The sequence below is a fragment of the Styela clava genome, chromosome 5, assembly GCF_964204865.1.
Source record: "Styela clava chromosome 5, kaStyClav1.hap1.2, whole genome shotgun sequence".
Classification (NCBI taxonomy): domain Eukaryota; kingdom Metazoa; phylum Chordata; class Ascidiacea; order Stolidobranchia; family Styelidae; genus Styela; species Styela clava.
In genome coordinates, this window is record NC_135254.1 from 11,516,214 (window position 1) to 11,529,182 (window position 12,969).

At 32.3% G+C, this 12,969-nt stretch overlaps 2 protein-coding genes across 3 annotated transcripts in view; both read left to right on the plus strand.

Moving 5' to 3' along the window:
• Positions 1-279: 279 nt before the first annotated feature.
• On the plus strand, positions 280-1,932 carry LOC120344701 (voltage-gated potassium channel subunit beta-2-like). The gene has a single exon (XM_039414011.2). The coding sequence runs from the start codon at positions 646-648 to the stop codon at positions 1,609-1,611; it is 966 nt and encodes a 321-aa protein (XP_039269945.2). The 5' UTR covers positions 280-645; the 3' UTR covers positions 1,612-1,932.
• Positions 1,933-2,917: 985 nt separating this feature from the next.
• Positions 2,918-12,969, plus strand: part of LOC120344699 (centrosome-associated protein 350-like) — a 41,696-nt gene continuing 31,644 nt past the window's right edge. For both annotated transcript variants that reach the window (XM_078112371.1, XM_078112372.1), the window contains exons 1-12: positions 2,918-3,108; positions 3,629-3,779; positions 4,115-4,287; positions 4,855-4,915; positions 5,954-6,101; positions 6,591-6,732; positions 7,174-7,279; positions 7,464-7,565; positions 7,650-7,856; positions 11,118-11,264; positions 11,972-12,027; positions 12,225-12,390. In XM_078112371.1, coding sequence (XP_077968497.1) covers positions 3,001-3,108; positions 3,629-3,779; positions 4,115-4,287; positions 4,855-4,915; positions 5,954-6,101; positions 6,591-6,732; positions 7,174-7,279; positions 7,464-7,565; positions 7,650-7,856; positions 11,118-11,264; positions 11,972-12,027; positions 12,225-12,390 — 1,567 coding nt within the window. In that variant the 5' untranslated portion in view covers positions 2,918-3,000. The remainder of the gene's footprint in view (positions 3,109-3,628; positions 3,780-4,114; positions 4,288-4,854; positions 4,916-5,953; positions 6,102-6,590; positions 6,733-7,173; positions 7,280-7,463; positions 7,566-7,649; positions 7,857-11,117; positions 11,265-11,971; positions 12,028-12,224; positions 12,391-12,969) is intronic.

The following is a 12,969-nucleotide window of genomic DNA, read 5'->3' on the forward strand; positions in this document are numbered from 1 at the left end:
ACAAAATGTGAGTTATGGATATAGACATAGTTTAGAATAACTGGAACTGTAAACTGGTATGTAGACAGGCATTTAAATACGGTACCGGTAAAGATATAGGTCTGTAGGTGTTGCATAATATTCAGAATATTACAGTATTGGTACCGGTATACTACTGTCATTGCTGCATTAAACCGTGAATATATTAAACTACAGAACTAAGTTACATATAACCCATATACCGGTATACAGATTTAGTGTTTCTGTCTGTCTGTGTTTACAGGTTTACTGAGTTTAAAAGTTTTTAGAATTGATTTTAGGTCATGGATTTGCTGACTTTGGTCATCAAATTTTTTTATTTTGTGGCATACAAAAAATTTGAAAAATCATTCTACTCATATTACAAAACAATGTTATTATAGTATTAATAAATCATTCCTGCATTTATTCTACAAACTTATTGTTAACAATATGCCTGTTTTTTAGAGTAACGGAGATTAAATTAGCAAAGAACTTTCACATTTCAGTAGCGCACAGTTCCCTGATTCCAAGATGTCTCGACATTTGGTTCAATATGACAAACACTCAATTTGTAACAAAAATGAGGGTGCCTGGTGTACATTTTTCATATTTTCTTTTCAATCCGTTCATTAGTCACATAGAAAAATGCTATATAGAAATCTTGGAAAATCTGGCTTGAAAGTTTCAGTCATAGGTTTGGGGACATGGGCGACTTTTGGAGGTCAAATTAATGAAGATCTTGCAACACAAATTGCAACAGTTGCATATGAGAATGGTGTGAATGTATTTGACACAGCTGAAGTATATGCAGGTGGAAAAGCAGAGATTGTTCTTGGCAATATTTTGAAGAAAAAGAGATGGCGTCGTTCGAGTTATATTATCATGACAAAAATTTATTGGGGTGGAACAGCTCCCACGGAAGTTGGATTATCACGAAAACATATAATTGAAGGACTTAATAGTTCTTTGCAAAGGCTTCAATTGGATTATGTTGATGTCGTATTCGCTAATCAATTTGACGATGCTACACCAGTTGAAGAAGTTGTTCGTACGTTTACATTCTTAGTTAATCAAGGAAAAGCAATGTATTGGGGCACGTCAAGGTGGTCTTCGACACAAATTATGGAGGCTCATTCAATTGCAAAAGAATTCAATCTTATACCACCAGTTGTTGAACAATCAGAATATCATTTCTTTCAACGAGAAAAAGTTGAGTGGGAATTGCCCTATTTATATGACAAGAAAAACATGGGAATAATGACGTGGTCTCCACTTGCTTCTGGAATAATAACAGGAAAATATAGTGATTCAATACCATCGCAGTCAAGAGCAAATTGGAGGGGATTTTCTTGGTTAAAAGATAAAATAATCAGTGATGAAGGTCGGCGACAACAAGCGAAACTTGTTGAAGCAAGAATTGTATCAGATCGTCTTGGATGTACACTTGCACAATTAGCTATTGCTTGGTGTTTACGTCTTGCTATGAACAGCTCTGTATTAATTGGAGTATCAACCATAGAACAAATTTATGAGAATCTTAATGCAATCAAAATTCTCCCATTAATCACTGATGAAATATCTAACGAATTGGACAAGATTCTTTTAAAATAAATCTGCTTATTTGCCCTTGTTCAGATATGGGCATTCAATACCTCAGATGTTCTTTGCGTCGGGACTTTTAAAAACCCTATTTTTGATGGTGTGAGGTAGTAAGTGAAATGAATGATGATCATGCATTACATATGATTTGATCTGAACTTTTATTGACTATATTTAGAGTGACATAAATGTGATTAGATAACATATAGAATTGTTTCTTGCCACATTCTTCTTTATAGTCAACTCTAGTTTAAGTCAGTGTAAGGGTCTGATATAAAATTATTCAAAAATTGCATGAACAGGAAATGAAAACAATACCAGAAAATATAGAAATCAACCATTCATTGCTGTGACAGTAAGCGGTAAAAATTGATAGTATGAGATTCAATATTTGCTTTTAGACTGTTCATTTTATCATAAAATCCGTATATTCGAAAGTAGCACTGTTATTATTGTTTTTGATCTGTAAGATATGAACAAAATTTGGTGAAATATTCAGTCAGCGTCAGTTATTTGAGCAAATATTACCGTTTTCAAATAGATGAAATCTTTTTTTGTGTTTTCTAATGTTCCATTGTCCCAATACAGTCAAATAGAAAAAATGTTGTCAAACAATGGATAAAGTAAATATCAAAATTTTATGGCCTGTTGTCACAAAATTTACGAGCTCCCACAAACTTCTTTAAATTCATAGTAAGAGCAAAATGAGACAATTACCAAATTTTATCATGATTAATTGTAATTTTAACATCAGAGCATTTTTTGCATAATTCACTAAATTTACTCCTGAAATTTAAATTACTTTTGTGTAGTTATTCAACTGATAGATCTAACGGCACTCTTAAATAAACATGTTTTGAAATGGCATAATAAAACCATTTAAATCCATTGTGTCATTGTGAGAAGAAAGCGAATAAAATTGCCTTACTATGACGAATTGAATACAGACAATGTGAAATGTATTAGGGTTTTGAGGAAAGCATTTTTCTCAACAACTACTAGATCAAATCAAATTCAAATTTTCAGTCATTGAAGAGGGAGTATGCCACTAAATATCTGCTTTTTTTAAATTTTCTCGAGAGCCCTATGAAGTCCAATAATCATTTTCTTGGTTCTTTCAATTCATTTTACACCGTTATGTAGTATTTGGTACAAGTTTTTTTAACAATAGGCTGGAATTTTACTAACATATTAGTCATGTGAGCTTCGTGGCCACACAATTGAACATTGCTCTTTCGACTATATTTGTATATACCGTACATAGGCTATGCATATTTATATCGAATTTTGTGATAAAAAATTTATTTTTTGTAGAAAAACTACCATTTAATTACTCGTAAGTAATTATGTAAAATATTTTTAATGTTGTGACAACTGACAAGTGTAATATTCACATAGGAGATGCTTGCAGATAAGAAGTATTCGGATCACAACGTTTTTCTTTATACCACAGATCAATCGGAGTATTTGAAACCTTGCTTGAAAACATCAAGTAGAGTTAAGTCAATGGTGAGCTATGGAGTGGAATTTATTTTATATATATTTTATTAACATGATTATTCAAGGTTCTTATCTCTTATGTACAAGTGAGGTATTGGTTGAACACATGGCCTGTGGGCTAAATGCGGACCACAAAAAAAATTATGTGGCCCCCAGAGAAGTGCCAAACGAGTTTTGGATTTGACTCAATCTGGTACTTGCGAGTAATTCCAATCCCTTTGCATTGAAAACCTATATACCTATATCTGAGTCCAATTTATTATCTGCGCCTATCTATTTGTAACTGGCCCTATATTAAAGGTTGCACGCCCTTGGGTTAGAGCGTTGGATTTAACTATGTTGCACAACTCTTAAATCTTGGGTTTGAATCCCATGCCTACCACCTACCCAGTGTGCTATAAACTGAACAGGAAATGACAAATGTGGAAAATTCCAGTTTTTTTTAAAAATACAGTAGCCTTCACTTATCATTGGCTGCTTGTACAAAGTAAAATCGTTGTATTTATGAAATGATTTTTTCATTTTTCAGCAAGCTTCAAGTAGTTTGAGGCAGCCACCATTGAAAGGTCAAAAATGCAGAATAGTTACACCAAACAAAAGTGTGGGCCATTCAGTTGCGTCGTATGAACCATTCATTCAATATCATGAAGCATATGATCCATTTCAGACTTCTGGAAAAGGTATCCTTTATTATATTTATAACAAAACACTGATTTTAGGCTTATAATAACAATATAATATTAATAATATTAATACCAAAGCATAACAATTTTTGCATATGTCAATCCTAACCTGCACCTGACTGCGTTATTCAAAAATTACATCACAGTGATGTAATAAAGCCCTTCAAACTATACGAACTGTCATCCAAGACGAGTAGACGATCACCTGAAATCGAGCAAGTTATTCTCTCATTTTCTCTTCGCAACGATCAAGATATGAGAGAGATCGCTATATAGTTACCGGTAGTTCAAAATATCAATCAGCTCTTGATTAACAATTTTACAATAAACAGGTGAGAATTATGCTGACAACAACAGTTCATCTCTCCTGGAGAGACATATTGCACAAGCTACTGTTTTAAATGATACATCTGCATTAAAGACCCAAACACATAAGAGCAAGAAAATTTCTGAAGTTAAGACTGCTGGTATCTCGACAACTGTTGTTCATTTGGATCCAACGGAGGTTTCGAAAATTATAATTTTTTTTCAATTTTTGCATCAGCATAATATTGTGACAAGTTTTGTGAGCTGATACTCTCCTTTAAGCAGCACAATATCCATCCATTTGTTTCTGCTTTTTTTTAATCTATACTGACACAGAACAACTTGTGTTGTTCCAATATAATTATGATTTATAAAATCACATTGGGATGTTTTTTTTTCCTGAGTCTCTTTATAAAAATTTATGAATACCGCTATCCATAATTCAATTAAAATATATTTTACTCAGTTGAAGATGCTTTTCTTTGTCTAAGCTCAGTTTTTTCAAAATATTTGCTTAATAGGATACTTTGTATAGCGGCCATTGTTTGAAATTTAGACTGTTTAAAGTTGGTAACTCAATAATATTCAAAATTAAGGTAAAGGATGTAAACCTGAGGAAGATTTATTTTTCAGCTTATTCTTAAGATCTCATTGCTGATAACAACCTTTAAAAAATGCGCTAACAGCTAAACTATTGATGTATACAATATTGGGCTACTACGTTTTTTTAGCAAAATTTCAATTTTATTTTATCTAATAATATTAGGTATACAAGCATTTACAAAGAGAAGATGCTAGAAAACTGGACAATCCGATTTCCAATTCTGGTAAGATTCTAGCATTGATTAGTACCGACTGTAAATGTCACTCGGAATTAGGTTGGTTTGAAATGAAAAAGTGTGCAATACTCTTAGTTGCTGTACAGACTCAGGTGCACCACTGTATTGGTAGTAACTTATCGATAATAATACCTGGTAATAACTTTTTATAGTCTTCAATAACATCAATCAATCTTACTTTCAGATTTCTGACATTTATCACATAACATTTATTACACTGATTCATGTGTAAATGGAATAAACTTTATTTACTATCAAGTGTCTTTAGACTCTTTACTCATATAGAATTATTTATGCATATTAGCACTGTAATGATTTGTAGGCTACTTGAAATACCAAATTTTTCAGTTGCAAGTTTAGGTCTCTTTTAAATTAAGACATGCTTTTATGTTTTACCTATTAAGATCTTCAGTTTAGCGCAGTGGTCAGCAAACTTTATGTCCCTTGGGCCAAATATGCAAATTATGCATGTGGCCACATTAATTTTCGTCCATGCACAATTGCTACATTAAACTTCAAATTGTGAAGCACCCGCAAACTCCTATTTCAGTGTTAATTACAGCTAATGGGTAGGCACGTTTGGTGAGTGGATAACAAACAAATTACATGTGCTTTCGCTTACGCTAATTACTACAAAACAAACATCAGACCACAACCATTGACATGACAAACATCCATGTGCAAATAATAATAAATTTATGAGCATTTTTTGTTTTTATGAATTGAGAGTAAAGTTTTTCGAGGGTTACAAAATATGTTCTGTGGACCGTAGTTAGCAGATCGCTAGTTTAGCGTGTGTGTGGGATTTATTACCTCAGCTAGTGTCTGATCATATCAAATTGAACTGTTTCAAATCTTAGTTTTCTGTAGTTCCAGTAACACTTTCTGACCTTTTAGTAGTCGGCGTAATATTATTCAGTGACCAGTCTCCTTCCCTCCTTGCTTTGAACAAATTTGTGTAAAATATAAAACCGTTACTCTTAATTTTATTTCTTCTTTCGTCTTAATTTATATGTCTGTTTTAAGGTTTTGGACAGCCTTTTTCTACTAAGTTTCTAACTTCACCTGATGCACCATATAAGAGAATTGATCTCGTCAAACAAAGAAAAAAAATGGAACAAAATTCAATGGCACTGTTGCGACTGAAAGAAAAAATTCAAAGACAGAAACAAAGGTTGGTTAAATGATGGTTGGTATTAAAAAAGATTTTACTTTGTGTGAATGTTTGAAACTCATACTTTAAAAGCCTGTATAAATTATGCTTTATTTATTAAAAAGCATAATGTAATTGCTGGAAAGTGCAAAGGATACAAATATTCGGAACATTTACTACTAACTACTTGTACTAAGACACAATGTGAACATGATTACCTTTACTTAAATTTTTTTTTATTTTTTTTCAATTGATTGTGTCTTATCCATTTGATAGTCAAACTAAAAATAGAAGCTTACTATCATTTAATTTCATCAAAGTTGAAAATAGTAGACAATTATAACATTAATAATAACATAACATGTGCTGTCTGTTGGGCAAATTTGGAATTCTTATCAATTTTTTTTAGGAATTTTGTATGATAGTTATTTATTCAGTTGTGATTATTTCTGTAATCAATTGTCATCCAGTGTTTGATTATTGCAATAATATTCTTGCTTCAAATTTTAGATCTCCTTCCGTAGATGGTTCTCGAAAAGCAGAAGGTTTCAGTCCTACTAATCAAGTTTTTTTGAGGCCTAGTACAGAAAGAAATCATGATAATCATATTATACGGAAGACTGCGGTTGGACCTGTTGCTCCTAAATACAAGGTACCCGTATATTTGATTCCTCATTTTCTTTCATGGCCTTTTGTTAGCATGAGCTTATGTATATTATAATCACAGAATATTTATGGTGATGTAAGTATAGGATTGTGTTACCTCTGTCTATGTTTTATATATTCAATTCGCCAGTCAAAGGAATTTAATTTAATACTGGAACTGGTTACATCAGCCAGTCATCAAATTTGTTCATTTATTCGCACATAAGAGTGATTACAATTTTATGCGTGTTATTCTGAAAGGCTTAATTTGTTCTTAAAATCATCAAGTTTGGCAATGTGAAGTATTATCAGACACATCCAAATATTTATATTTTGCATATAAATTTTTCTGTACAACACACAACTACATGACTAGAAAATTTTTATGAAATACTTTTTTGTAGCTCTGGAAGTTACAATATCCTGATTTTTTTCAAATTGTTTTTAGGGATTCAGCACTACAGAAACAAGGATTCAGACTCCTGATGGTAAAGTATGGAAAGGTGGAGACGCAGCTGCAGTCAGATCTTATCATCCAATGAAAAAGCCTAAAGGTATTGTTAAATTTGTGCTTTACAGTAGGTCTGTTTAGTCTGCCAAAATTCACAATCGATTCCAGGATAACAAATTTTGACTCCAGCTTCTAACTATAAGAAAGTAGAATATTGTTCTTCTTCAAGTTGTTTGCATTGTCCTTATTCTGTTCACTTGTTTATATCTATTTCAATTTTGTTGCAGCTGTGTCCTCTTTATTTGAAAGTAAACAAGCCAGTAAAGTTCATGCAGCATCCAATTCTAGAAAAAATAGAAGTAAAAGCGCGAATCCTATAAGAAAAACTGGTGAGCTCTTTTCATTTATTTTGACTATCGTTCTAGTAGTATATTTGTTAACACATTTCTAACTTTTTCTATGCTCTTGCTCAGGTAAAGTAAGACTCGATCATCCCACTCATAAGAAAAGTATGATCACTCCATCTTCTTGGAGAGAAGGTAGAAGAGTTGCAGAATCTATTCTTGGACCTCCTCCAAAACAACCAAAAAGGATTGTAGCAACAGACGTAACAAAATCTGATCAGAACAAAGAGTTACCATCTAAACCTGACCCACTGTTATCTGCAAAACCCAATCAAGGTATTGGTTATAATATGATTTCTGATTGAAGTTTGGCAGTTGCTGTATATTATCCTCGCATATAGACTGACCATCTGAAAACGCCTTCAAAACACACAAGCAGTCTTGTTTATGACAACCAATCACAGACTCTTATCACTGTCATAGCTTACCAACGCGTGTGTGTGGTTGCTCGAATCCTGAGAACTTCGTTCGCATGGTTCGAGTTGTAGCTGTTGGAAGTTATTATTAAGTTATCCTGATGTCATTTCGATATAGTATGATCAAAGTTATGCGCATATAAGCTGAATTTTTAGTGTGACCAGAGCAATGTGTGTATAAGACGAATCTTTAATGCTGTCAAAGTTATGTCGACTAGAGATGTACCGATGTATCGGTATCGGGTATCGGTATCGGCAATATCGGCCATTTTTTCGGTATCGGCCATGTATCGGTATCGGTTAGATTAAGGCCGATATTACCGATATATTTACCTTTTTGATATGGTCCAGAATGTTTTAAAAGATAAGTTGGAATACTACTTTTTGATTTATTTTTGTCTGGAGAGATCGTGAGCTATGAGCCATACATGTCCCCACCCCTGCGAGAGAATAGGATTCACGTGTTTTTAGCTATTTATCAGCTAAACTAGCTCAACTAATTTGGCTATTTTCACTGTCAAATTTTTATATTGACATTTTTAATATTACATAGTTTTTATGAAGAAATATATCAACACAGCACATAACAAAAAGCAACTAGGCGCCCAGTTTTAAATCATACAGTGGAATTGGGGTCCTTCCTTATTAACGGCACATGGACTTTTGGCACGGGTATAAATTCTGACTGTTTGTCGTCAAGTACGAGTGTCATTTAGTCCGTCGACATCGATAAACTAAATTCCGACAGAATTATCCCACTACACAGGTATTAATTTTAATTCTGCTTAACTACACGATTTCTTTATAGATATATTGACTTGACCGCCTAGCCCTAGACTGTCTCAAAATATATGATAGCAATTGTAAAATATTATAAAATAGTGAAGTAAAAAAACATCCTCAACGGTTATCGGTGGGCCTTCTTGGTGTTGATTGATATTCTTTCATGTTGGCTTTGACTTATTGCGTCGACGATTACGATTAGCCACTAAATTAAATATTTGTAAAATGCTTTTAATTTGAACGTAGGACGGCGGCGCTAGAATGTGTGGGTGATATTCGATATTCTTTTAAACACGAATAACGATATTCGAAGCTCGCGATATTAACATTAAATTCAAATTGGAGATCCCGGCTTATGAGTTTTCTAATTGAACACCGAGATTACTAGCGTTGCTGTACAATGTATCTTAATCAGTTACAGCATATGGATACCAAACATTAATTTCATATTATGTGATATATATATATTTTTTTTCGATCTGAAATAATGTGTACTATGAACAACGCTTAAAGACCATTGTTTTAACCCGTCTTCCCTACACAGCATACCTAATTAAGTAATAATTACATAGTATCGGTATCGGAATATCGGTAATATCGGCCTTTTTGTAGTATCGGCGTATCGGTATCGGTATCGGCGTTTTTAGCTGGTATCGGATCGGTATCGGTATCGGCGACAAAAGTGGTATCGGTACATCTCTAATGTCGACGCCTTAGTTTGGCAACTTTTTTTCTGATTTTTTAACTTAGCTTAAATGCAGATATACGGTACTTTGCAGTATATCTAACATACCATTATGTAAAATTCATAAAATTTTAATTTTCAGGATTTCGATGGTCTTCTTTATTATATTCTTGCATCGTAGAGTATTAAAAATCTACAATACGAATCCCATGCTCTTTATTTGCTCCACCCAAGGTGTGATTCCTATATCATTTTGCCAACAAATGTCAAAAAATGTTCTGATATTTAGATCATAAACTTTTTATATTCGATTTACTTAAGACACATTTATTGATTAAATATTCCCCAAATATATGAATGTATGTGACATTTATTATTACATTTGAGATTGATAACAAATGTATAATAGTTCATGTATAAAATTGTATAAAAAAATTACGCAGGACATATTCTCAATATGTATCAAGAATTTAGATCAAACAACGGACAGGTAGTTCAAACTTTTCAAACAACAATAAACACAATGTAATAAAAACTTCCATTCACTATTGGCTTTGGCATATCTGTTTATTCCAACTACAATAATCCTTAATAGACTTACAGACAGATGAATAATTCTGCTTAAAACTATGATGATAAGCAATGTTTTCAATTGTGCTGTGAAACTTGCGGATTTTGAATAAAAAAGATCTGTCAAATAATAGATCAAAATTCTGACAGACAGGATATGGTTTCTATTTGAGTTGTAAATTATATCGATGTTCCATTTTAAAAAGACTTATAAACCCAGGTATTTATTTTCAATAACCTTTGGTGATATTTTGTAATAAAAGGTTAAAGAAAAGTTTATGAACCAATGTGTTTTAGAAGTTCTACTTTTGAAATTTTTTCTCTATTTGGGAATTTTCCTATTGATCTACTTATTACCTATCACGATGGTGTTTTCTATTTTTATTACTACTGTTCCTTTACCGGCTCATGTTGACTAACATGCAATTTTTTTTATACAGCATTTTCTTGCCTTCACCCTGTACAAGGCTCTGTGTAAGCAGTCATTATTATGTATAAAGCTTCTTTTCTGGAGTAGGCTACTGGAATCTTTTTTCTTTAAATATAACCAACCCAATGAACTGGGGGCTTAGAGTTTGAACTAGAGATACTCACTCAAAATGCAATGCTGAAGTAGTTAGTTTCAGCGCTTTCAACTATTAGGCCACAGGTTCTCAACAGGTAGGCCGTGGACCATTGCTGGAACACAGAAATATTTTTAAGTGGGCCACAAATCTATTAAAAATTGATTGACACATTGAGGTATTAATAAATTAGTTGAATTTTATTGTATTAGAAATGAATGACGATGCTGTTTTTTGCTACTAAATGGTAGTTTTTATTTGAATTATTAAAGTTGGAAGTGCCTATAATTTTTGAGAAGAATTTTTTGTTTTTGTTGTAGTTTTTCCCTTGCATGAAAAAGTTATTGAGCCACAGAATTTTTTTGTACAACGAACGTGGGCCACAAGATAAAAAAGGTTGAAAACTACTCTGCAAGCATTTCATGGTTTAGGTGTAGGTCTTGACAATCCAGTGATTTATGACTAAACTACTTGTTACCTGATTGTTTGCTTTTCATAATCCAACCTATTTTTCTTTCAGAAAAATTGTCAACGATTGCTCGTGGAGTGTTGAATGATCTTGGTCTTGGTTCGGAAGATGAAGCTGACAATAAAAAATTTGATTTGAGCAGAAGACAAAGGGAAGCAGACAGATCAAGAAGACCAAAGAAACATCAACCAACAAAAGGTAAAAATTGAAAATTTTGAAACATTTGTTATAATAGTTCATCTGTGATGTCCAAACAAATCGAATATTCAAATCCATTCTGAATTAATCATAATCAAATATGATATAAGAAATAATTTAAAATAGTTTAACAATATAACATTTCAAGGTTTTAACGATTGAAGCCTCACAGTACTTTCAAACACCTTTCTTATATTTCTGAAAACTAAAAAAAAAATTAGGGAGCCAACCAACAAATTCACTTCTATCAATCTTTCCATGCTTACTGCATATCCAAATTCAATCTCATTGCATATTTTCCACATTTTCTCTGTTGAACATGACTCACTAGATTAGACTACATTCAATATTCCATATTTGAAAATAATATTTTAGAATGTATCCACGAATAGTAGTTTCTGGTTTCCATTCATGGCTTTGATTGTAACTCACTTTAGTATTTGATTCTTTAGTATTTGAGATATTTGAAGAGTGATACTTTTTTGGTATTATTACAAATAAAAAATTATTTTATGCAAACTGAACTTGAAATTATCTAAAAGCAATTTTTTTTAGAATTCACACATTTCTTGTATTATTCAGCACTGTGCATTGAAATCTTTCCTCATAATTTAAGCCCATTTCGATTATTGTTAACCTAAATTAATTGCAAGACATGGAATAAATTACAGAGAAATTTTATTATAACGTTCATTGTTTTCTTTTAGTTTCAGGTGATTCCAAGATTAAAATGGAAAAAACTAGACATTATGATCAAAGTGAGGTAAGTGGAGTTATTATGTTTTTATACTGTCTTTACGAAATTGCTGGTTTTTATAATTCATTGGCATATATTCATATGGCAGTTGGCACAATACTTTTTTATATTTGACTTTTGCTATCATTGCAGCAGTCATCCCACTTCTTGTTCATGTATATGAAAATCACTTTCTTGTTAATGCCAAAATTTTTGTTTTGCAGGTGCAACAATATATTGCAAAACAGAAAGCAGATCGCAAAAGAAAACAAAGTCAAGAAAGGAAAGCAAACAAAGATGCCTATGAAAAGAAACAAAAGCAATTGGATGAATTGTATCGGAAGCAAAAGGAAGCTGCATCTGCTAAGAGGAAACTAATGGCTTCTGGAGGTAATTTGTTTGATATTAATTTTAGTGAATAAAATATGACGTGATGGAAAGATTGAATGGCAAACCATAAACATTGTCTAAGGTGGTGGTTAGGTAACAACAGCCAAGGGCCTTGTGCAGTATGTAAAGAGATAGTTACTCATTGCGCCATATACTTTTCTCGGTTAGGTGCTTTGAAATATTTTTGTAATGTTTGACACTATTTCTGCTGGGTGTTATATGAAAAAGAGAATTGATTGTTGTCTTGTTGGATTTTTAACATTTTGTAATAAAATAATGCAAGCTTACATGAAATAAATCGACACTATAAAATGTTTGAATTTGCTGCCATTTTAAAGTTGGGTTATATTGGCAAATTAAGTAACAAGTGTTTATTGGAGGGCGACCATTTTCTACTGTGATCAGAAGTTAAGTAAATCTCTGATTACCAGGCATCCGAGGCTCAAAAAACTTTTTTTTATATTAAAATATTCTCAATTATTCCCTAAATCCCAAATTCGATATATTGGACATTCCAAGGTATAATAAAATCATATCAACAGTTTATTTTTTAGTTCCCTTTGAAATATCTATTCCACA